The sequence below is a fragment of the Mchenga conophoros genome, linkage group LG3, assembly GCF_057382185.1.
Source record: "Mchenga conophoros isolate Kocher_MC1m ecotype Shallow Benthic linkage group LG3, M_conophoros_male_GT1.1, whole genome shotgun sequence".
In the NCBI taxonomy this organism is placed as follows: Eukaryota; Metazoa; Chordata; class Actinopteri; order Cichliformes; family Cichlidae; genus Mchenga; species Mchenga conophoros.
In genome coordinates this window covers 77997299-78024111 of record NC_140528.1, presented here as the reverse complement: position 1 = coordinate 78024111, position 26813 = coordinate 77997299, and the positions used below count along the sequence as shown (strand labels likewise).

Sequence of the window (26813 nt, the reverse complement as noted above, 5' to 3'; positions counted from 1 at the left end):
ATGGTTATGTTTTGGATGTGTTTGCTGTATATCTGAGTGTCAAACACATGAAAATTCTATACATAAAAACTCATAAAGAGAGTTACACCTATTTCTTTCTCAGTGAATAACCGCTGGATGTCATGAACAGGCACGTGCGGGGTGGGGGGGCTAGAGGGGCTTGAGCACCCGCCCCTTTCCTGATGGGTGACCAAAGTGCCCTTTTGTTGAGGCAACTTTTTAAAAAAAATTATTTATTTTTTTAATGTGTGTGTGCGTGCGGAGTCCTGTCTGTGCCCCTCAACAATAATATTTAACTATTAATCACAGTTTTGCTAAATAAAAGGATCTGGCTTGCATCAGTCACATGATCACTATTAACCTATGATCGCCCTTGACGGCAGAACGCGCTGGTTACGAGCCGGGAACGAGCTCACAAAGAGCACGCGCATTTTTTGCGGTCGGAGCTGTAGGAGAAACACAAGTTAACTCAGAGACACAGACTGATGCCACAAAACCAGTAAGTAGGTGTGCAGCGTAAACTGTAGTGTATAGCACACAGGAGTATTAGCTTATTACGTACACGTTGGTAAGCTGTCTTGTTGCAACTGACGAACTGAAACAAATGAGCGTGCTGTGTGTGCAACAGCGCGACAAACATTACCTGTCCTTTTATTAACTGCACAAGTAGTGCTGGTCACAGCTGCTGGCTACCTGTGTAAGGCTGTCATGGGTCTGTAGCTCTGTCCACCGTTTTAGGGAACATATTTAGTTTTAAAGTAAGTTTCCGGGCTTTTCCTGCCTTTCTGGAGGGATTATATTTCACTAAAAAACGATCTAATATGCATGTCCACATAATTATGCATTATTATAATTATAATATATTAAAAAACACACGCTGTATTTTAAAGAACATACATTATGAAGCAGATTATATTAGATTTATATTTTAAATAAGACAAAATTTGGATTTTACAGCAGTAAGATTATTGTATCACTACAGTTTAAAAATGTAATAAACTTTGCCCCTGCACAGAGTGGATAGTGAAACAAATGGAATCATCATAATGACATTATTTAATATTTATTACTTCCCCCTCCTCATTGCTTTATTATTGTAGCTCTAGTAATAAATAATAATGTAAGGATTCTGAATCAGCACCATGAGTATATACAGTATTCTGAAGAAGGTCTAAAATGTCACTGTGTGTGCGTGCATGTGTGTGTTTTATTTAGATGGATTTTTAAAAAAAAATATTACTCATGATATAACATTGTCCAGACATGCCTGGTAAGGACATGAGGAGGAAACAGTAGGAGCTGTGTGAGGCTACTAAAGGCAGGGCTATAACATTTTTCTGTCATCATTTTATTATAGATTAAGTGCAAGAGTTGTTAGATGTGGATAATTAGATTATAGTTTATTGCAATTGCAAGTTGTGCCTTGTTCTCAGATAGCAAGTGGAGAGTGATATATGAAATGATGGGATGGAAGGAAGAAGAGAAGCAAAGAGTGATTCACAGGCAGAGCCTAAATTATTTCTCACAGTTTTTTGTTGCCTTATGGTTCCAAGCGCTGTCACCAATCTTTGCATTTTGTTATTATCTCATGATACTTGTTTAATCAGCTACCATCTCTCCTATGGACTTTTTAATGTCTACAGTCTCAGATCAGCACAGCCCTGCCCTCCAGCACTATCCACAGCAACCCCTCAACAGCAACATTGTACCCATCAGGTAAAGCATCGGCTACGTTTGCTTTGCCTTGTTGCCCATATTAGATTCTTGATGAATGTGTGTTGTTGTTATTCAGCCTGGTTCAATGTGCCCCTTTTTAACTTTGAGCATCCGCCCCTTTAAACCTCTCTGCACGGCCCTGGTCACGAGGTTAGTAATAATTGACAACAGTGGTCAGTAATACTAGAAAAATACCTGAGGGTATAAACCGTCTCAAGCACAAGTTGTTGTGTTAACAAGGTATTTGATCTTCTAAGAATGAGCACATAAAAATGGATTTCATGCATGAGTGTAGAGTGTTGAAAAGCCTCGTGGATGTAATTAGACTGACCCAAAGAAATTCATATAACTATAATCTAATATATATTGTTGGAATAATTGAATGTACTGTGAGGGGAGTGCATGTCACAGGGGAGATGGACTGCAGCTGCACCCGCTGCATCTTTCCTTTGATCTGTTACTGCTGGAACATTCACAGTGTGGACCAGAGTGAGTGGTTTCAGATGAGGCTGTAAATGTTTCACGCTGCTTTAAGCACTTCACAAGTTCACAAGTTTTATGGACGCTTATACATGTTGAGTAAAGTTACTGTAAACCTGTTAGACTTTAACACATATACATCTGACTAATGCAGACAGTGCCGAGTGTTACAACTGTCAAAATGCAACAGCAAGCTTGTGTCATTCATTTGATCTTTTTAAAATTCTGTGCATACTCACAGCTGTAGATTATGCAGCTGTTGTGCCTGGCTATTTTGTTCAATTCATGTTCTCCAATTTAAAAAATTATGAATATTACAACTGCTACAACAGCAGCATGTGAAAAATTTGCATTGATTGTGACTGATGTTACAACATGGAGCTGCAAGTATTCATTCTTAATGACACAATTATGGAGCCTTTTCACTTAGTTTTAGGGATCAACAGCAAAATGTAATTAAAAAATATAATTCAAAGTTGATTGTTTTGAATTTTACCTGTCTTATCTTAGGCTTTAGAGAGGGAGGGTCTGATTAATAATTATATGCTCTCACTTTTATCAAACACTGCGTCAGATTTACTTTGGATTGTTCCTTTAACTGGGTAGCCACAAAGAAATCATATCAGTCCTCCTTTAAACAGCAGCACAGTCCACAATGGAGTTCTGAGGGCTGGCAGTGGATTAAGTCAGATAAAGCTGTTTGTTGCTATTCTTGAGAACATGTTTTTTCAGCTGGTTTTTACTGCTTCCTTGTAGGTTTGGCTTTTGCTCTTACAGGCCTCATTCTCTTCACTCCATTTGTGTTCAAACCACACAGGGTTGTCTCTTCCTGTTAGACACTCACTTTGCCACTGCTGCAAACTCACATCAAACTCTTACTTTTGACTTACAACTTGCTTTTATGACTTCCTTGCTCATCATGTAAAATGCAAAAATAAGAACAGAACATCATTAAGAAAAAGCACAACAGCAGATGAGGTGGATCAGCTGCTGGTCTTAAAAAAAGTCTAAACTTTTGCTCCACCTACAGGCCTCCACCTTTGAAGTCCAGTGGTGGCATAACTAATTATAAATCCTGGAAACCAGTACATTCAAACTCTGAAGCATATCACAAAATATATAATGCATTATTCTTTTTGATGCATGAAACAGACCTTAAGTCTTTTTATTGTATGGTCTTGTGATTTTTAGTGTTTCCTAAATGTGTGGATGGGATCATTTGTATAGACATGCAGCAAGTTACTGCAAAGCACACCAGCAATTCGACAGACACACACAGCAATGATTAATGGCTATTCTTCACACTCACCTATGATATGTGAGCCTCATACTAAGTATGTGTGCAAGTGTTTGGTAATGGGCCTTTTGTTTCAGCAGATCAGATTTCAATGTGAAGTCCAGTCAGGTGGTATAAATTAAGTTAAACACAGTGGTTGACTGTTACAGAGAGTGTTAAAGGTAAAGTAACTCTTTAAGCATCATCTGCCAGGCCTTTGATGTGTGTGGTTACAGGTACAAACCAGTCTTCCTGTGGTTTAGACTATTCCATTGCTATTTGTTGTCTTCTTAAATATGTTTATATTGTCTATCCTGTAAAATAGTCAGATGTCTATTCATATTAATGTACAGAATTCACCTGCTTGCTGCTACTACTGCACATTCACCCAGTGTATATACTATATATATATATATATATATAATGTTCCTCCTCTACACCCCCCCCCCCCCCCCAATTTTTGCACATGTCGAGGAGCGTGTCAGGCTACATTTCACTGTGTGTTATACTTGTATAACTATGCATGTGACAAATAAAGAACCTTGAACCTTAGTTTGTGCACTTTTTCTTCCCCAGATCATTTGCACAGATATAGACACATTTTATGAACTACTTTCTCTTTCATTTTAGCTATGCACATTTCTGACTTTAGTCATGCGCGGTTTTTACATTAGCTTTGCTCAAGACACAAACTGTCAAATGATTCATAAAGAAAAGGGGAAAAAAGGGGAAAAGAGCACCATAAAGCAAAAGATGCAGCTTTTACCACAACATCATGACCACATCACAGCTTTTAGGCAAGAAAAAGGTTGACAACAAATGAGCAAAATCTATACTGATACTTGCCGTTTTAAGCGCGCGTGTGCGTTCACTCATTTGTGTCAGGTTAAAAACAACTGTAAGACAATTTAAAAGAAAATGAAACACAATTTCTTTATTAAAGGGGGAGGGGTGGGGGTGTTACAAAGCAGTTTTTATGCTGACTGCTAACAGTGATCAAGGATTATGACAATGACTTTCATTATTCACACAATGTGTTAGCATTGGCCTACTGATCAGCCACACTTCTTGTGATGAGGCACCTGTTAGTCAACTCATCCTCGACTGTAATTCCTGCATCCAAATAGTTCAGATTGCTGCTCTGAGCCTGGTTCTGCTGCAGGTTTCTTCCCGTTAAAAGGGAGTTTTTCCTTCCCACTGCAGCCAAAGTGCTTGCTCATCGGGGTTAAATGATTGTTGTTTTTTTTCTATGTATGTATTATTTCAGGGTCTATCTTGCCTTGAAGCGACTTTTTTTGTGATTTGGCGCTATATAAATAAAATTGAATTGAATTGAATTAAAATCCCTCCCCAGGTGGTGGCTGAAATGTGTATAAGAACATAGGCAGAGAAGAAAGCTGCATCTTTTGTATTTTTCATATAAACAACAAATGTGTCAGGATACAATTGAGACAATTAAAATGTTTTTACACCCAGACCACATAACTGTATTAGAAACATTCATGTTGTGTCTTCATTATTTATTAGTCCTTTCAATATATATATAATCCTTGTAAATACACCAGCAAAGATGACAATAATAAAATTTTTGATATTACTTTTCCAAAACTCTGTACAACTACAAACGCTGATTTTATCAAGTCAAAACCAACTAGGTCAGGTTTCACCGCCTCTTCTTCTCCTAAAAGACTACTGACTGTTGATGCTGTGCAATTTCAGCTGAAGTGATAAGTATTTCATCCCTCGCTCCCCCTGCAGACCATTTCTGACCTGTGAGTAAGTTTCACAAACATCAAGTAACACCTTATTTGTTGAGATAAAGATCAGAAGCGGAAATTTAAGACACCACAGCAGACATGAACAATATCACCTCTTCACAGTTGCCAGCAAAGTTCCTCTTCAGGCTTTAGTTCCACAAAAACAGGATCAAAGAGTGATGCTTTAGTCAGAGAGGAAAAGGAGACACAAGTAAGAATTTTTAAAGGTTATAAAAAATATAATAGCAAAAGTCAAAAGAAGTTCAAATGAGAGAGCAATGCTGGATGAAAAGTAATGCTGTGAATTCATAAGTGTTCATACTTTTGCTGTGATTTATTTCTAACATATTCAATCAATGACCCTTTAAATGCAACCCATTGAAACATTAAATCCTCCTTAGTTTATTCTGGTCTGACATGAAGATGATGTGGATATTTGCTCCTTGAGCCGGTTCTGCAGGAGGTTTCTTCCTGTTAAAATTGAGTTTTTCCTTCCCACTATCTCAAAATAATGATTGCAGAGAAGACTAAGATGACAAACAAACAAAAAAAAAAGTGTCCAGGCAGATTTGAGATCAGGTGAGTGGCAAAGGTAAGAAAACAGTTGGTGAGAGCAGCTGGTGGACAGGGGGATAAAGGAGAGCATCTTAAGCACACAGTGTACTTAAAAGATGTATGTAGCTTTTGGGTCTGAAAAGTGAAAACTGCTTATACTGGTATTTTTTCTAATGACCAGCAGAGTGTGACTTTTCCACCCATGTTCCAAAGACATGCATGTTTAGTTGCAGCCTACAGTGCAAGTGAAAAAGTATTTACCTCTTTGCTGTTTCCTGTTTTGCATATTTGTCACTGTTACGACCCGTCTAGGGCCAGGCCATAACATGAGCGAGGCACTCGCTTCCCCCCCCAGACCCAAGCAGTCACACGCAACAAATCCGTTAGATGTGAAGTGATTTATTTACAATGTGAATAAAGAGAACCAAAACGGGAGTGTCAACACTTCAGGGTGAGCCAAGGCCAAAACAATAAACAAAACAAACCTACACAAATCCCGCACCCCTGACCTCACCAAAATAAAGTCAAAAATAAAGACAGAGTCTGACCTCCTTAACCAACTCAAAAACAGGAGAAAACGGGTGATCAAAATAAACGGCAGCTCACCCCTACCCACTCCACTTCCACAATTTTCGCGCGTATACTGCAGCCAGCGGCTACCACAGGACTACTGCTGGGTGATGAGGAGAAATGCGAGGACCTCTCCCGCTGTAGCACTCCAGCCTCCTTTTATTGGGCGGGTCCTCCAGCTGGATCCAATCACGCCGGGGCAGTAAGTCCACGCACCAATCGGAACAGGGCCCTGGCACAGCTAAATTAACATAGACAAAAACACAGCACCTGCACAAACAAACACACGGACATACAAGTTCGTAACACCCCCTTCCATAAGAATTAAACAATCCTTCTAGTGTTTAATCCTAAACTACAAAATTGCTCTCGACAGGGCGTCCGCGATGACATTTTCCGTCCCTTTCTTATGCCTGATCTGCAGGTTGAAGTCTTGCAAGAGAAGGGACCAACGCATAAGTCTCTGATTTGAGTTCTGCATCTGGGAGAGAAAAACCAATGGGTTATGGTCAGTGAACACTTGAACAGGGATAGAGCTGGATCCGATATACACCTCGAAATGCTGTAGGGCTAACAACAAGGCAAGGGCTTCCTTTTCAATGGTACTGTAGTTCATCTGATGTTTGTTGAATTTTTTTGAGAAGTAACAAATTGGGCGATCCACGCCGCAATGGTCTTCCTGCATGAGGACAGCTCCTGCACCAACCGCACTAGCGTCAACCTCGAGCTTGAAAGGGGACATGAAATTCGGGGCCGTAAGAACAGGGGAACTGCACAGTAATGCTTTCGCAGACTCGAAAGCAGTCTGACAAACAGGCGTCCACACAAAAGGCTTCATCGGACTGATCAAATCGGTGAGAGGAACGACGACAGTGGCAAAGTTCTTACAAAACCCTCTATAATAACCACACATTCCTAGAAATCGGCGCAGCGCCCTTCTCGTTTGTGGGACTGGAAACTCAACGATCGCCTGTATTTTCACGGTCACCGGCAGTATCTGTCCCTGACCCACCTGTTTTCCCAGATATGTGATGGTGGCTCTGCCAAATTCACATTTGGCTAGGTTCAACGTAAGCGAGGCCTCCTGAAAACAGCTGAAAACGAGGGAGAGTGTTTGTAAGTGGTCAGACCAGGTGGATGAGTAAATGACAACATCATCCAGGTAGGCATCGCAGTTATTCACGCCCGCCAGTACTTTGGCCATAAGGCGCTGGAAAGTAGCGGGTGCATTACGCAACCCAAACGGCATAACCGTATACTGGGGTGAGAGTAAACTCATCAGCCATCACTGCCGCTTTAGCAAGTGAGGTCACCTTTTGCTCATTCAGATAAATAACTACTTGGTCCGGCAATCATTTTTTGAATTCCTCTAACAAAAGAAGCTCTTTCAGCCCCTCGAAATCCTGTGCTTTACTGGCCTGCAACCATCGTTCAAACAGGCAACTTTTTTCACGGGCAAACTCCACAAATGTCTGATTGGCGGTTTTTTCACACTTCCTAAATTTTTGACGGTAGGCTTCTGGGACGAGCTCATATGCCTGCAACACAGTCTTCTTCATGACGTCATAATCCAGGCTATCTTCAATTGATAAACTGGTACACACCTCCTGGGCTTTGCCAACCAATTTGCATTGTAACAGCAGCGGCCAAAATTCCTTCGGCCAACTTAACGCGGCCGCTATACGCTCAAAAGCGTTAAAATAGGAATCCACTTCGGCCTCACGAAACGGGGGAACCAGTTTAACGTGTTTGGTGATGTCAAAACCTGTCGGGACCGCGGTGGACGTACTAGGATGACTAGAGGCAGATGTGGAGGGCTTTCGCTCCAGCTCCAAAGCTCTGACACGGAGGTGCATTGCTTGTACCTCAAGCTCTTTAGCACGGGCTTCCACCTCCCTTATACGGAGGGTCAAACGGAGATCTTCCGTAGACCGCCCCGCCAGGGGTTCCCCGGCCGTACCAGACTCAGCTGCTTCAGGCTTCGCCCCAGCAGCATCAGGGTCCGCCTCGGCTGTGTCAGAGCCCGCCTCAGCCGCATCAGAGTCTGCCTCGGCTGGTAGCACGTTAACAGGCCCTTTGGCATTCGACCCCGGCTCAGCCTCCGGAGCCACCTTCACACCCCCGCCATCAGGCTGCTCTACAGCTGCCTTCGGGGCAGGAAGAACGCCTCGCTCCACCAACTCTGCACACAAAGCGTCCCTAACCTCCGCTTTGCGGGCACCATAGGACACTTGAATATCATAACAACTAGCAATGATAAGCAAATCCGCTTTCCTGCACTTCACAATTCTATCCCACGAAGGCGAAGTAACAAAATCATCCAAAGAAAACTCCATAATTCCACACACCTACCACCCCCACACCCAAGAAAACCGCCAACAGACCAAACACACGCAAAAAAAACCCACAGAAAAAGGCAGAGGACGAGCCCCCAATTCATGTTACGACCCGTCTAGGGCCAGGCCATAACATGAGCGAGGCACTCGCTTCCCCCCCAAGACCCAAGCAGTCACACGCAACAAATCCGTTAGATGTGAAGTGATTTATTTACAATGTGAATAAAGAGAACCAAAACGGGAGTGTCAACACTTCAGGGTGAGCCAAGGCCAAAACAATAAACAAAACAAACCTACACAAATCCCGCACCCCTGACCTCACCAAAATAAAGTCAAAAATAAAGACAGAGTCTGACCTCCTTAACCAACTCAAAAACAGGAGAAAACGGGTGATCAAAATAAACGGCAGCTCACCCCTACCCACTCCACTTCCACAATTTTCGCGCGTATACTGCAGCCAGCGGCTACCACAGGACTACTGCTGGGTGATGAGGAGAAATGCGAGGACCTCTCCCGCTGTAGCACTCCAGCCTCCTTTTATTGGGCGGGTCCTCCAGCTGGATCCAATCACGCCGGGGCAGTAAGTCCACGCACCAATCGGAACAGGGCCCTGGCACAGCTAAATTAACATAGACAAAAACACAGCACCTGCACAAACAAACACACGGACATACAAGTTCGTAACAGTCACACTTAATTTTCAGGTAATTTATTACTGACAACTCATACAAGCGGTCACAAAAGAACCCAGATCAATATCTAAAGAACCGCAGGCTTCACTTGTTTCAGTTAAGCTCAGTGTTCATGATTCAACAACAAGAAGAGACTTTGCGAAAATGGGAGTGTTTGAAAGTGAAAGCCACTGCTGATGTAAAACTAACCCATCATTTCATAGAAAGAACATCATACCAGCAGTCAAACATGGTGGCGGTAGTGCGATGGCCTGGAGAAAATACTTTTTCACAGCATGGAGGAATGATGATTGTCTGGTTATGTGATGGACTTGTAACCTTTTCAGGGTGTACCCTGCTTCTGTCCCTATGGGAGCTGTGGCCTTAAGGTGGTTGAGCTCAGATTGACGTCCAGAACTTCATCTAACTCTCATTATAAGAGAATCAGGATAGACTGTTGTGATTGTTCCAGCCTCCTCCAACAAACAAAGATTGGATCTAATTCAGGGAAAAGCCAGACAAGAGAGAAAAAAATTAATGAAACATTTTCTTTACTCTAACTAATCAGTCGCACACAAACAAAATAAAACAACAATTTAACCTTGAGTTACATAAACAAGTATCCACTTCTTTCTCTGATGCCGACTTCTGTTTCTTATTCCAGCTGCTTCAGGTGAGTCCAGATTCTTCAAAGTACAGTAACAACTTGTAGTGTCTTAATTAATTAATGAAAAAATAGCATAAACAATGAACAAAAAAAGAAGATAAAAATTTATGCAGTTTCTATCCTTCAGCAGCAGCAGCTACATTACAGAGACAGAACAACATGACATCAATCATTATGCTAAAACCTCTTTCACACTATGCAAAAAATGATCAGATAAATCCTCTTGGTGCTCGTATGGAGTTTCTTGACTTCAACAGCCATACCACTGATGATATTTACAAGGAAAACAGTCAGAGGAGCCAGAATCAGCTTTGCCATCAAATTATTCTATGACAGAATCATTTCATTGGTTCAAATTCAGGTCTCTCTGTCGGTCACTCTTTTCTTTGCTAGTTGTCCACATCATCAAATTCACTGTTGCCGTTTGATAAAATGAAAATAGTTTTCACGTCATCTTTATTTTGACATCTGGATAAATATTTTTTTTTGTGCATTTTAACATTTAAAACAAAGAAATCTGATCAAATGAAACTTTGAATTTTTCTTACCTTTATTTTTTTAAGTGTATCATTCTAAAACCTGGATATACATCTGCATTAAATCCATAGAAATACATTCCAGAGCCAAATACATCCACATGTTTGGTTAGGAAGAAGATGGTTGAGATGCTGAAAGTCATTTCCGATGATCCACTCTGAAATCCTTCGCAGCATGCAGCACTTTTGTCAGTTGTAAACATGACTCTGATCCAGCTGGATGAGTGAACCAGATTGTTAAGAAGTGGACGATGGAGCGCTGCAGCATGATTTCTTCTGGATGGACCTCCACAGCCTGAGACCCGCTGATGGAGATCCAGGATGAAACAAATCAAATGTGTTCTTAAACAAGAAAATGCAATTAAAATTAATCAATTAATTGAATTAAGTCTTAATTAATGCTAGGTTAACAGAAATATGACATCAAATGTAATTAAGTTAGCACAGGCTGTAGAGACTGTCTTAAAAGACAAAGCTGTTATCAAGGTAAAGTTCACCACTGCACACACGACTGAAGCTTTGCAATGTCTGGAATTGAAGTGAGACCCAGGAAGGGGGGTCTTTCAATAAAAAGAGGAGGGTGTTTTTCTCAACCGACCACAAAAACGCTACCAGGAAAAGACACTGATACTACACTTGTACCCACATGATGTACAAATGACATTTTTTTCAGTATGTTGGAGCTGAGGATATTTATGTGTGTGTGTGTGTGTATATGTGTGTATATATATATATATATATATATATTTGTAAAAGGCTTAAGAAATGTGTAGAGCCTTCTTGAACCTTTATTATGATGACTGATTTCTTCCTGTGTTGTATAATAACTATGGCTAGTAGAAGGTGCTGTTAATACTCCAGCTTCCTCCCACAGTCCAAAGACATGCAGTTAGTGGGGATAGGTTAATTGATCAATTTAAATTGCCCATAGGTGTGAATACTGGAGTGAATTAGAGTGCGAATGGTTGTCTGTCTCTGTGTGTTAGCCCTGCGACAGACTGGTGCCCTGTCCAGGGTGTACCCTGCCTCTTGCCCTATGACAGCTGGGACAGGCTCCAGCGCCCCCACAACCCTGGAAAGGATAAGCAGAAGCGAATGGATGTATTCCTGTCGTGTTCGGGTCAAATCTGACTGACTTAAAACACACATAAATATTGTTTTTTACATCTGATTGCCTCAAGGTCTTATGACTTTCTCCACCCTATGCACTTGATGATGACCTCTTTCATTTAATTTTGAGTGTTTAAATCAACCTTGTTACATCTGTGGTGTCCGCCGTAGGAAATTAATGGGAATCCACCCCCAATTATGACTCAGTGCTTGTCTACATATTGTCAATTAAGGCTTTAAAAACCAGCATGGTAGTAGCAAAAATAAAAAACTCTGAGGCTTGAAATATAAAGTTCAGAAACCAGTGGGTAACATCATGGTGAGTGCAACCATCCTTTATATATAGTCTGTGGTTCCAATAGCCTTAAGATCAGGGGTCACAAACATACAACTTCCAGCCCACTGCATGACTTTATAACGTGTGGAAATTGTGGTGAACGAGGCATCATTTCTTTGTCTTTGTGTGTTTATTGCACCAGGAAGCATTATGTTGTAAGTTATTACAAATGCATCTCTGTATGAGTAGTTGACCACCTTTTTAATTCCACCCAAGTACAAATACAGGAGCATTCTTAGTGTATTTGCTGTTAGCATAGCAGTTTGATAAGTTAAGTCATCTCCAGCTGTGTACTCTCATTTTTTTTGGCAAAAAGAAAGGAAAATATTTATAGGTAATAATTTATGGTTTACTTGAAATAAAATGAGTTTGACACTGCTGATCTAAGGGTAAGGCCAGTTTCCACAGATGTCAGTTTTGTACTGCATACTGCAGACGGTGGGAGCTACTTCTGCTATGAGTCTTCAGAAACACATGCTTTTACTTTAGGGTGAGAAAATGTCACACTGCTGCAAGCATCTCTTCACAAGTTTGAACACGCGATGCACGTCGTAGAGCTGAACTGGTGATGTGGGTCTAAATAAGTGAGACCTGTTACAAACCCTCAGGCAGCTGTATGGTGATACAGCTTTAGAGAGGTTTGAGTTACTTCTACAAACTTGCTCACTGTAAATACTGTATGAAATATACTCTATCTTCACGTTAAGAGGTCTGAGGTTGTTGTTTTTTTTTTTTAATTCTCTGAAAACTTTTGTTGCAATGATTCTGTGGGTTCCAGACTTCAGACAGTCATCGACTGTAAAGGATTTTCATCCCAGTATTATAAACGATCCTTATATTTAAATTTATGCTATGTTGTCTGATTTAAGTCTCTGTACATGGTGAAAAGTGTAGAAAAATGGCTCTAATAAAGTAGATTTTCAAAACTCTCAAATTAAATCTGAATGTCTGCACTTCAATCACACAGTGATTGTTTGATCTCAGTTCCGGTGGTGTAAAACTACAAGAGATGCGTTTTTGTCCAAGAAATTATAGACTGTACTGTGCAAAATGTCCACAAATAATGAGAAGCAATTAAAATATGTCTTCAAAATAAATATTTTAGTTTAATGTTATGCTGTCATACCCCATGGTTTGTCCTGTAGTTTCTCTGGAAATTAGAAAGTGTGAATGAGAAAAATAATTTCATACGTAATTTCATGTATTTATTCATCTCCATATTTCTACCTAAATGGAAAAAATTATATATAAAAATATATATCTGAGATTCTTTATTTAGAAGAATATAACAAGTGAGGGAAAGCTCTTGCTCTTTTAACTTTTCACAGTTTGGTCATTTCGGCAACCAGACCAGTGATTCGTACTACAATGAAAGAACTATAAGCATCAGGCTTTGGATTCTGATAGAAATCTCTACAAGCAAAAGAACAAAAACAAAAACTCTTTACAATAAACCAACTGAAGAAAGGGGCTTAAATATGTCTAAATATATGTATTGTACTGAAAATGACTTAATAATTACTCATGTAATATATACAACAATATCGCCAAGAGAGGGTGTAGTGTAGTAGAACAGAAGGACAAAAACAACGGCTTGAAATGTGCATTATAGGTCATCTTTAATCAACAGACTATAAAGTTCAGATAAACGTTCTGTAACATTTAGGGTTCTTGCCAAAATTGTATTTTGGATTATTTGAATGAAAAGTTATGTTGTCTTATAAACCAATTAACAGTGGTTGCATAAATTTTACATAATTAATAATTACAACTCTTCCCACACACCAACGGTACAAAACCCCACATACAGATCATGTTCCACTCTGAGCTAACGTTGGGTTCGGTTTGTGAGTCTATCTCGTAGCAGCGTACACAACATTAGGCTCCAGCTCCCTCGGTGGTGCAGGCCTTCTGATTTTAGCTTTGGGATGGAAACTCACTGCTGTATAGGTCATGGCATCAGAATTCACATTCTGTAAATGAAAATGTTTAAATTCAGTAATCCCAAAACATCACATGTTAACATCCACCAGGACAGAGGCCATTATCTAGGTATCAGGTTCGGTTAAGGTTAAGGTTAGATTAACATTCAGCACTTTCCAATCTAATTTTCACCTTTTTTGGAAGCACCAATGAAAACTGTTGACAAAAAAACTGAGATGCCAAAAAGAATATATGAAACCTAATCTGAAAAGTAACCGTTTCTAGTTTCTAAAAACAAAAACAACAAAAAAATCAAACACAGTTAAATAAAAACAACTCGAACCCCCAATGGTTCAAGTTGGAAGTCTTTGTTATGCCCTTATAAATCTTAATCTAAAGTCAAAATCTAATATTAAAATAGATTACCTCACTCTGTTGTGGATTCTGTGGATCATCTTGAGCTAAACGACAGGGACAATACATCGGTCAGTAATATACCACAAATGTTTGATTGGACAATTTAAATGAAGTCATATAAATACCTGTATGAAATCTCCTGATTTTAACAGCCAGACTAAAGATGACCAGTAGAAGGAAAACAGTTAAATTGCCCAGGATCACAGTCATCATTTGTTCATGTGTTAATCCATCAGCCACGTCTACAAAATGGACAATTAAAATGAAAACTTTACAAAGTCTACTTCCTGTTTTTACATTTACTCAAAATTGTATATAATTTTCTTTGCTTTTTTTTTTATTTTTCTTTACAATAAAATACCATAAACAGCATTACTTACCTTGAACTTTTAAATATGTTCCACTTGAGATGATTGTCTTTCCATCAGTCTGTTTTTCTCCGCAGAAATAAAGCGCAGAGTCAGAAGAATTCACTTGTTTGATCTCAAGAAATAACACAGAGGTGTTGGATGTCATGTGAAATTTGCTTTTTTTGAATCCATCACAGTAAGAAACGTTGCTATCAGAGCTGGACATAGCTGAGATGCAGCTGGCATTGGGACTGCTGGCCATTTTAAACCAAAATATGTGGGAGCGATATCTGCTGATATTGGAGCACTTCAGTGTGACTTCTTGACCAGGCTGAACCTCCGCTGTGTAAAACTGTGTGACCGAGGAAGAGATCCAACCTGAAACAAGAAAATATTCCTAAATGTCAAACTCCACACAAACCCAACAATGCCTATGAGTAAAGTTGGCTACAAGATTCAAATCACTTGGATTGTGGTACAGATTTAACCATTGTGTGAGAAAATAGTGAAAAGTGTACTTACTCATTGTGCAGAATAAAACTGGCATCAAGGTAAAGTTCACCATTGTGTGTACCACCACTACTGCAATGTTTGTAAGTGAACTGTGCTCCAGTAAAAGCAATCTCTGCATAAAGAGGCGGGCTGTTCTTTTATATGTACAGCTGCTTTGACTGAGAGTGCCAGTGCTTTTAGACGAATAGCTGCAAACTGAAAGCTGTAACAAGAACAGAATATCTAGCTTTTACACAAATTTGGACATCTACAAAAGATGAGTCACTGTATAATTTTATACAGTGTTATATAGCTGTGCCTTTACCATGAAATATCCAACATGTTTTAAAATAAAAGTTTATGTGTTTACATCTTTACGTCTTTGCAACGATCTTTAACCACAGATATGTCAGCATAAGACAAATACTCCTGATATTAATAATTAAGTCAAGGTTCTCTGTTGATTTTGAAACTCATAACATGGCATAAAGTAAACTACTGACCACACAGTCAATACAATCTTCATGCTATAGTTGAACATGTTCAAATAAAGCACATACAATTCTTAAAGGGGAAAGTCTGTTTACTTAGTAACTAATAAACAGTTACCTGTGTGGTGATGTTAACATTAATCATACATTATTAAGGGAGTACTTAAAATGCAAACTTGTATGAATGTGCACAACGTGCAAATTAATGACATGATCAGAAAAAGCAGCAGAAACCTTACCTGGCCAATGATAACTACTGGAATAGTCTTAGCAAGACTAGGGTTCACAAAGGCATGCTAGTCTGGAACCTTCACCTGGTGTGGTTTTAGTGTGTGATAACATCTTGAAATGTGTAACCAGGAGTAAACGCTTTGATATGAGATTGTGTAAGTTTCACCATGCTAGAGCAGCGAGTAGTGATGTCAGCAAGTTTTAAATCAGTTAAGTGTGACCAACAGTATTTACCACGCGGATCTGAACTGATCTATGTTTGTCTAGCACATGGAGATGCACAGTCTGAGCAGCTCGTCCAAGTAAACTGACTGAATAAGTTTCCGCTGTCTTAACAAATTAATAGCCTTTAAATGTGGAGCTCCTTACTGAACACGAAGAGCCTCACTGTCAGGTCAATTGTGACTTACAGCACACTACTACTCTCGCCTAGTGACCGTAGGCATGAGTAGAGATCTACATCAACTAGGAAATTGGCAGCTTTCCATTGATGCTCACCTCTTTCTTCACTGCAAAGCACTGATACATCGTTTAAATCAATGCAGACATAACTCAAACACATCCACTAAATCTTCCACGCCCCTCTTGTTCATCTGTGAACAAGAACGAGATACAGAAATCCTCCATTTAAGGAAGCAACTCGTCCCTGACCTGAAGTGGACTCTTTTCTAGCTGAGAACCATGGCCATCAAGTTGGAGGTGCTAGTCCTCATTCCCACTGCTTCACACTTGACTGCAACACTGAAGATGTTGGCTACTGAACGCAACCCGATTATCTGCAAAAAGCTGAGACGAGATCAGAAACGAGATCAGAAAAGCCTTCTGTCACTTGGCTCCATCTAGAAATACTGTCCATAAAAATTATGGATAGAATAACAAAGGGCAGCCCAACTGGAACTAATCCAGTTTACTATCGGCAATGCAGGTCAGACTCTTTTTGCAGTTCTAAAGGGACTGAATGGCTCGTAGCAATGGTATCCATACTTCTAAAAGATCCTTCACAGCATTGCCTGACAGATAAAGTCAACTGCCTTCTCCAAGTCCACAAAGCACTTGTAGATTGATCAGGCAAATTGCTAGGCACCTCTGAATTTCTTCGATAGGCTACAGAGCTGCTCCAGCAGACTCCTCTTCAGTACTCTGGTGCAGACCTTTCCAGGGAAGTTGAGCAGTTTGAAACCATTATAATAGGAGCACACCCTCCGGTCACCACTCCTAAAGATGGGAATGCCAATACACAGGCACTGCATCTGATCTCAACACATTGGTGCAAAGGCATACCAATCAAAACACTCCCAGAGCCTTAAGAAACTCAGGAGCGAATTTCATCCACCCTAAGGAATGCAATTTTAAATGTGTTTATTTATTACTTATATTACATACTTTTTGAATTATTGTTTTAGCAATGTGATCTTTCTTTTTGGAGAATAATAAAAAATTGGTAGTTAACATTATTTGAGTATGATACAGGTAACTGTATTGGAAAAGTAGTTTGTTTCACAGAAGACCTGCATCTGACACGTTTAAGTTATCAATCACTGTTAAGGCGTTAAAGCCTGGAGCAGGGTAAGTAGTTTACGATGAAGATCTAAAAGTTTCACAACGCTTTCACAAGTTTGCAAGTTGTAGTTGTAGATGTTTATACACTATGTAGATGAAATTGCTTTAAGTCACATAGAAGTGTAAAGAAGTGTCACAACTGTCAAAATTCAACCGTTCAAGAGCGGGCTTTTATGTGTCTTTCAGTTAAAAAGTACAACAATCAAGATTTTTTAAATGGACTGAATATTTTATTCAGGCATGCAGCACATTGACATTACAGTAAAACAAAAAAACAACTTATTTCTAGGCCCTTTTAAATCTAAAAAAATACCTTTTTAAACTCTGTGCAAACAGGCTATTACTGAGCTATTCTCAGGCCTCACTGTGATGTCATCTCTTCCTGTCAAACAAGCCTCACTACCTCACTAAACCCTCGACAGCTGCATATTCTCACAATACAGTAGGCCCTAAACAGATATCAGCTTCTTCAAACACAAATCTTATTGCAAAAGAAAAGTAAAAGTAAAAAATCCACCCACAGGTCTCTCACAAAGAGCAGAATAAAAAGGCATCAGTTCAACTTTGAGATGCAGATCTGGTGGCTGCATACACAACATTAGAATGTGGCTCTCTTCTTCGTGGTTTTTGTCCAAATGTCACTGTGGCATAGTTCACATTATCAGAGGCCGGATCCTGTAAGGTATAAAAAGTCATGATGTGGAGTTTGAGAGAAAATGTCATGTGTGGCTGTTTGGCAGGCAGGATGAAGGATCCAAATGCAGGACTCACAAGAACACCACTACACTTTTTATAAAATAAAAAGAAAGTCAAAATTAAAAGTGCCCCAAAGGCTTCGAACTAAACATCTCAGTATCTGAACATCTTACCTTGGGCATGGGCATCTGAGAGGTTCCGCCCTTGACTAGCTCTGATTGGTTTAGACCACGATATGGGCATAATGTTGTCTGCTGCTGGCCACACAGAGACTTTAAGAGCTGCGGAGACTTTTTTTTACTCAAATGGCTGGTTGCACTGGTGTGACCTAGGATTTTTTTTTGCAGAACATTGGCACACTGGTGGAATGTGCAGGTGACGCTATCCACTATTCGATTATTGTGGGAATACCCTATGTCATTTCCCCTTTCTGTGCATGTGTGCAGAGACACATGCGTGACACACAAATCGATCGAACAGCAGCAGCGGGGAGTCAGTGCTGCGGCACTTCAGCGGCACCTTCAGCTTCTCTAAGCAGCACCTTCATGATTGGTTTAGGCCAGGGGTGGGCAATCTCAGTCCACGAGGGCCGGTGTTCCTGCAGATGTGTCCTCGAACCAACACAGCTGATTTAAATGGCTAAATTAGCTCCTCAACATGTCCTGAAGTTCTCCAGAGGCCTGGTAACGAACTAATCATGTGATTCAGGTTTGCTGACCCAAGGTGAGATCTAAAACCTGCAGGGACACCGGCCCTTGAGGCCTGGAGTTGCCCACCCCTGATTTAGGCCATGATATGGGCATAATGTTGTCTGCTGTTGGCCACACAGAGACTTTCAGATTTGCTGAGAATTTTTTTTTTGTTTTACTCGAACGGCTGGTTGAGTAGGATATTTTTTAGTCACACCACTGAGAAATTTGGTCGCAAACTAATTTATCAGTTGGTTGCACTCTTGAGTCCTGGGGAGGCAGCTTTAATGCTGTGTCGACAAACTCAAATAATTCAAACCGGGGACAATAAAATAAAACCTAAACACTGGAAACTAAGAACAGAAAACCGAGAAAACTAAAGAACTATGAAAACACAGGGTTTAAATACAGCAGGGGGTAATGAGGGAATGGGAAACAGGAGGGAAACACAGCTGGGACTAAACAAAACGGGGAGGAAGCAAGATCGAAAACACTGAACACAGGACAGAAGACCGTCAAAGTAAAACAGGAAATGCAAAATAAGACTTGACAAGGAGTGACTGACAGAGAAGAACGAGCGAACATGGAGCAGAGAGATAAAAGTAACTAAAGATGAAAGGTGGGACACAGGCAAGGTAACAGAAACCTAAGGACTAATGCTAAGAATATAACATGACATGCAGAAAACAATGAGAATCACAAACATGAAAACCAACAAATCCAAAGATAACTAATCAAAAATACAACAGACTCCAAAGTCAGTCTTTCACTTTTATATATATCCATATGAAATAGAAGGACTCACCTCACCCTGCTGTGAATATTGTTCTTCACCATCAGCTTAGTGAGACACAGAACACATCTGGTCAGAGAACTAGCAGCTATAAAATATTTAGTGGCACTTTCTGTGCTGGTTTCCTTTTGTCTAGGTTTAAATTAATGAACAGAGGTCAGTTATCACACTTTGATAAACTACAGCAGGTAAGCATTAAACTGTCATTGGTTTTCATTAATGTTACACAACGGAGCTGCATGATTTTACTCAATTTCACAGTGATGCAATCAGAGTTTTTTCACTCAAAGCTGGAGTTTCATCATTGTTCTTCCAATTAACAGCTTATTATATTTCTTTAAATAATAAATACAGTTTTATAGCTTATACACTGCTATTACAAGACCACATTATTTGAATTATGTGAAAAATTTACCAATGTACGGTAGCCAGAGTAGTTTCTTGATTTTAATGACCAGCCCAATGACGACTGCTATGAGGAAAAAATTCAGAGCACCCAGGATCCCACACACCAGCTCCATTTTGTCATCTGACATTTATGTAACAAAAACAATTTAATCAGATAATTAAAAAAAACAACAACAACAACAATCTGTGACTTGACATTTGACCAACAATCGGAAGAATGTAAGAAATCTTACTTTGAGATTTGCTCTCATCAACAAACTCAATCCTGCCTTTTGAAATAAAGTATTATATAGTATTATATGTTATTCAACAGCTTTGCATCATATTTTGTTGTGTAATTATGCCGTTTTTGCTTTGATAGAAAGAAAATTACAAAAATGTATAAATATGTTTTTATATGTAACAACAAAAATTATCTGGAGAAAGACTTAAATTAAAATTTTACCTTTAACCTTTAAATGTATCACTCTAAAAAGTGGTCTTGCATTTGCGTAAAATCCACAGAAATACAGTCCAGAGTCAGATACAGCCACATTTTTGATTTTGAGGAAAATGGTCGAGATATTGGAACTCATTTCAAAGTATCCACTTTCAAATTCCTCACAGTATGCAAGACTTTTATCATTGCTAAACATGACAGAGATACATTTTGGCTGGGCCCCGTTGCACAGTCTGAACCAGAATGTTGCAGTATTACTTGTGGAAATGTTAGCGCACTGTAAGGTGACTTCTTCGCCTGGCTGGACCTCCACATTTTGAGAAACTGACACAGATATCCAGTCTGAAGAAAGCAGAGACGAGAAACAATTTACTTTCACTGAGCCCAAGGCTGCATAAACAATTCATCTGAATAAACATTAAAAGAGTCTAGTTTATACAGTTTACATGTTCCGGACCAATACTCACTGAAGCTGCAGAGAAGTAAAGCTGTTATCAAGATAAAGGTCTTCATGGTGAATGACTGCAGCAAAGCAATGTGTACTAGTGAACTGTCCTCTGGTAAGTGCGTCTGATGTAAAGAAGCTGTGTGTGTGTGTGTGTGTGTGTGTGTGTGTGTGTGTGTGTGTGTGTGTTTGTGTGTTTAACACCCCACGTTGCTCATTCTGTATCTTTAATCAACCACATGAGTGCTTTCTGTAAAACAGAGGTCAAAGTTCAGAGTAGTGGTTTTATGTTTTATGTGACCATATTATTTGGAGCGTGTTTAAAACAGAACTGTTATAAAACTTAATAAAAGAAAATATATAGGGTGCTTAAGTAACAAATCAATAAAATTCTTTAAATTAAGTCTCAAACTTGGAAAAAAGTTCTCTGATAGCTAACAGATAGCTAGAGGCTATACCACTAGTGTATGTGCTAGCACAAATATCAATCAAAGCTGCTGCCACACCACTAACTTTAAAGCTTACCAGTGTCATCATGGATAAAAACAAAGTAACACAAACCCCCTCCTCCCAAAAATACCTGCAGAAATCAAAGCTGTTTCTGTAGGTAAGCTTAAAGACCCCCAATAGGCCATTAGCAATTTTTTGGCAATTTCCAATTGGATTTATTTAAACACCTCTGTTGTTCTGGTGTGACTTTAACATGTAAAAAAAAAAAAAAACCGATACCGTCATACTTCCTCTGGTTGACACCTCACTGGTTATGCAGATAAAAATACTGTTTGCTACCACAGAGGGCATGTGAAGTTCAGATATATCTGTAATAACTGGAACCTTTAATAGGTTTTGAATTTTGTGTCGTTAAAATATTTATTATATAGCACAGACAGTACACAGACAGTTACATCAGGGTTCCACATTAGTTACATTGGTTTTTCAAGATTGTTTGTAGTTAGCCACTATTCACTGCTTTGTTTGTGTGTTTTGTTAGTGTTGCCCTTTGTTATTTGTCTCCACAAAAGCCACACTAAGCTGCAAAACAGCACATGTAATATTATATGCATATTGTTTGTTCTTAGTCAAAATGTCACACAGTGTAGTTTTCATAATCAGAACTAATGTTCATTTCTTATTTTTTATCAATACACATAACTAATACATATCAATCACAGAAGGCCCTGAGTAAATGTGGTCATCCCAGCTGGACTTTTGTCAAAGCTGGGAAGGCACCTAAAGAAAGCTCTTGGATGAGTGATGAAACATTTCTTCCACAAAACGCTACGTCCAGATGAACAGAATCAGCATTTGGAGGAACACATATCAATAATAATAAAAGTGTTTAAAAAATACATTAACTCTCTTGCCAAACTAGTTTTGTATTGATTCAGACTAAATGTAACACAAGTACAAGTCTGAATTTGAAATTTGGATTTTGCAAAAGAGATTCCAAGCTCCATAAACTGGCACAAGAAAATAATGTCACAAATAGTTCAGGAAAACTCTAAAGTTCAATTCCAATCCTGTTTCACTTTGGATTCTAGTCAATCATTTTACCTTTCCGAGGATAGTAGGCGGGCCCAGGTACGTACATTCTTTTAGAGTAGAGCTACAGATTAAAAACACCCAAGGCGAAGCGGTCAAAAGTCTGGCTGTACTTCACAGCAAAAGATGCAAACTCAGCCTGCAACAAGTGCTTTAAGGCGATACTGTGCAAAGGAGGTAACTCCTAGAATCTGATGAAACACCTGGCGACGCATAGTGCTTTTTTAAAAGCTGAGAAATGCACCATATTTGATAGCTTGCTGCAAGGCAGAGCACCGAGTGTGTGTGTGGTGCCTGTTATCGGACCCGGAGTTAGCAACATCCCCCAAGAACCCAAAGAGGAGAGTCCTGGCCCCTAGCCCTGCCAGTGTAGCAGAAATGATGACGGATGATGATGCAGCAGCAGCCGTTCTTCTCTGGACGAGTAGCTTATTGTTGTCCGTGTGTAATTTACGTTGAGTAGGCTAACCACGTTATTAAATTAATCCATGTAAGGTGAACTAGCAAACACCGTCGTAGTTACATGCGGCTGTCTTCTTGTTTGAGGGCAGATACTCCCTGCACCCTGGCCAAAAAGGCTAAAATGACCAAAGAAAAAGTGGAAAACAGCTAAACATGAGAGGTTTTTGAACAAAGTTTGTGTTTTTTCCATTGTTTAAGCACTGCTTCCAGCCAAGAGTGATACCATATATACCCCCTAGCTGCAGAAAAGGCTAACATTGTTATCTTTTTACAAAAAAACAGCTGAACATGAGAGGTTTTTGGACAAAGTTTGTGTTCTCCATTCTTTAAGCACCGGTTCGAGCACCAGGCAAAATTATTGCCAGTTATTGTAAGTGCTTGATTGTAGTTCTTCCTGCTAAGGGTGAAATAACCAGTTTTCAGACAAGTACTTTTAAACATCTGAATAGTTTCCCTTTATTCCTGAAGTCATTATTTCCAATCTGCATCTTTTCAGTTTTTTCTTTTCTTTGTCTAAAATGGATTTTGTTTGATGACCTGAAACATGTAAGTGTGACACATATGCAAAATAAAGAAAAAACTCAGGAAGGATGAAAATAAGTTTTTCACAGCATTGAAATTCATGTAAAATAAATTTAATGTAATCCCTCCTTAAATTGTTGAGTAGTTGTTGTTAAATTGAACAGCAGAGTGCATGTCACACAGGAGATGGACTGCAGCTGTATCCGCCATAGCTTTGCTTCGATCTGTCGTTGCTGAAACGCTCACAGTCTGGACCAGAGTGAGTGGTTTCAGATGAGGCGGTAAACGTTTCACACTGCTTTGAGCATTCACAAGTTTCACAGAGACGTGTGGACTGTGTGAATTCAGTTGGTGTAAGTCTGTTAGAAGTGTAAACCTGCAGACACCTCACTCATGCAGACAGTCGGCTTGTCCTTGCCATTATTTTTAGTAAGTACAATAAAAAAACAGTTTTAAAATATGTTGAATATTTTAATCAGACATGCAGCAAAATGACACAGTCATGGTGATTTTTGAGTTTTCACAGCTTTTCATACTTTTTATTCAAAACTTTGAGCTAACAGGCCTCAGGATTTTAATATCAGCTGTTCTTAGCCTTTACTGTGTTGATTCTCCCCATCAAATGCCACAAACCTCACGTGTACTTCACTAAATCTTCCACAGCTCCATATTCTATCACACAAGTGACCCTAAGCAGACATGAGTAACTTAAGTCTTCCGTCTTAAAACACAAATCTTATTCTTCAGATCAAACAGGTCTTCAATGCAAAATGAAAAGTAAAGTAACAACTCCCCCCACAGGTCTGTCATAAAGAGCAGAGCAAAAGGACATCGGTTTCACTCGCAGCTGCAGTTCAGTTGCCTCCTGAATCTATCTGGTGGCTGCATACACAACATTTGGTTCAGGCTCTCTTCTTCGTGGTTTTCGACCAAAGGTCACTGTAGCATAGTTCACGTCATCAGAGCCCAGATTCTGTAAAGTGCAGAAATTCATCGCATGTAGTTTACAAGAGAAAATACAGGTTTGACATGTGCAGCATCATATATATATATATAGCAGGAAGCCGGACTCACCTCACTCTGTTGTTGATCTTGCTGTTCATCTTCAGCTTAGTGACAAACAGAGAGAAACAGAGTGAGAGGTACAAAACACATCTGCTCAAATAACTGTTAAAAATCTTCCAGGAGAATTTTCTTATTAGCTGTACTTCATATTAATTTAGGTTTTACATTGCAAATTGACACAAAGTGACATTACATCAGCTTCACTGCAGTTTTGGTTAAATCCAAATTCTTTAATACTTAAAATATTAAAGGGTTATAGTAAATTTAGTAAATACTACATGGACCGCCTGAGATCTGGTGGATGCTGAGAGGTTAAATAGTAACTCTGCATGGCAAAAATGATGTTAACACAATGTTTTTACATGTGATGCTTACAGGTCGTCTTCAGTGACCGACCCATCACATTTTTGCCATAAACCTGGGTGTCACGGCAACAAAGTATTATGTATTTCTATAAGGTATGCCTGACGGGGTTTGATTAAACTGCAGTATTTGAAGTTCTAGACTTTAGAACAAAAGCCTACATTTTGGAAATAGTCACATTAAGAAGACTCTTGTTGTGATTTGGTGCTGCATGAAGAGAATTGAATAAAAAACTTGAATTAAATTGAACTGAACTGAGGAAGAAGCAGTTTCCATGTTCTGCTGTGACCCTCTACTGTGCTCTAAGTTTCTCATGTTCTAATAAAACAATGTGATTAAGTGTGAAAGCCATGCGCAGTAAAAGATATTGGATTCTTTTTTTTGAAATTGGTGTTCCAAAAGTATTAGCTTTGCATTTTCGCTTTTTGAAGAATAAGGTCGCCTTTTTATTGTTAGAACTAAATGGTTAACTAAATGGGCAAAACTATATTCTTTGTAGATGGTGATATTATAACGTTATTTTTTTTTTTGCATATTTCTTGTTTACGGCTTGTTTTAATAATAATAAATCCTGTTGTTCCAACCTTTCTGAAAAAGACACCATGCTGCCACCATGTTGGAAAGAAAAATTAAGACAGACATGAAAAAAGCCAGAGGAGTACCTTTCTGATGCTTTTTGATTTTAACAAGCAGCCCAGCGATGATCAGTATGAGGAAAACGGTCAGAGTAGCAAAGATCGCACACATCACCTCCATTTTGTCACCAGAAATGTCTGCAACAAAAATCAGTCATTAGAATTTTTTTTTTCTTTTTCTGGGTTTGGCTGTTTGGCTAACAGACTAAAGAAAGGACTCTTACTTTGAGACATGTTGTTGATGTCATCATCAAGTTCATCATAGCCTTTGATTGTAATGAACAGTTGTTATTTTGATGTCATTTGAAAAAAACACATTCAGATTTTATACTGGTTTTAAGAAACGTATTAAAAGGAGGAAAAAAAACAAAGAAATCCAAACAAGCATGCAGATTAAATCTTACCTTGAACTTTTAAATGCTTCACACTAAAAAGTGGACGTCCACTTGTGTAAAATCCACAGAAATACAGTCCAGAGTCAGATACAGCCACCTGCTTGATTTTGAGAAAGACAGTAGAGATGTTGGAGCTCATTTCAAAGGATTCACTTTGTAATCCATCACAGTATGAAACGCTTTTTGTTCTTTCAAACATGACTGCGATACAGCTGGCATTTGTTCTGTTGATCAGTCTGAACCAGAATGTTACACCACTATATGAAGAAATATTGGTGCACTGCAACGTGACTTCTTCACCAGGCTGGACCTCAACAGTCTGAGAAACTGACATGGATATCCAGTCTGAAACAAGCACAGATGACAAACGGTTAACTTTCTGTAAACAAAAAATAAAAAATTCTTTGAATGAACATGTAAATGTTTATTCCAGGTTAGCGTAATTAAAGAACAATACTCACTGAGCCTGCAGAAAAGTAATGTAGTTATCAAAGTAAATGTGTTCATGTTGTATGACTGCAGCATGTCTCAAAGCAATGTCCGGTAATGAACTCTGCTCTAGAAAGTCTGCTTTTAATAGAAAGAGGCGGGGTGAACCTCTGTCTTTCCTTGTTCTTTTCTTTTCTTCTTTTTTGTGTGTGTTAAAAACAGCCCCCGGGTTCTGTATTCTGTTTGTTAAAGTGACCACATAAATGCTTTCAGGAAAAAGACATATTCAGTATGTAGGTTTTAATTTAAAGACGGTGTTTGGTACTGTATTTACTATAGAAGTTACTTTTGTTATACAAAATATACACATAATATAACTTTTGTTGACCATAAATGGATTTTGGTTACTCCTCATATGTTGTACATAGTTCTTTAAACCTGTCACATGTTCTTTT

The 26813-nt window shown here is 39.1% G+C and overlaps 2 protein-coding genes across 2 annotated transcripts; both read right to left on the bottom strand.

The window, feature by feature from the left end:
• Nucleotides 1-13646: 13646 nt before the first annotated feature.
• Nucleotides 13647-15332, bottom strand: LOC146580624 (uncharacterized). Its single transcript, XM_085269650.1, has 5 exons — nucleotides 15224-15332; nucleotides 14732-15079; nucleotides 14477-14593; nucleotides 14361-14395; nucleotides 13647-13984 (listed from the first exon to the last, which is right to left on the bottom strand). Exons 1-5 carry the CDS (start codon nucleotides 15330-15332, stop codon nucleotides 13865-13867), a joined length of 729 nt encoding a protein of 242 aa, XP_085125776.1. The 3' UTR covers nucleotides 13647-13864.
• Nucleotides 15333-23954: 8622 nt separating this feature from the next.
• On the bottom strand, nucleotides 23955-26467 carry LOC146580623 (uncharacterized). The gene is made up of 6 exons (XM_085269651.1): nucleotides 26391-26467; nucleotides 25939-26274; nucleotides 25759-25800; nucleotides 25562-25672; nucleotides 24546-24580; nucleotides 23955-24444 (listed from the first exon to the last, which is right to left on the bottom strand). The coding sequence occupies exons 1-6, from the start codon at nucleotides 26452-26454 to the stop codon at nucleotides 24343-24345; spliced, it is 690 nt and encodes a 229-aa protein (XP_085125777.1). The 5' UTR covers nucleotides 26455-26467; the 3' UTR covers nucleotides 23955-24342.
• Between the last annotated feature and the right edge of the window lie 346 nt (nucleotides 26468-26813).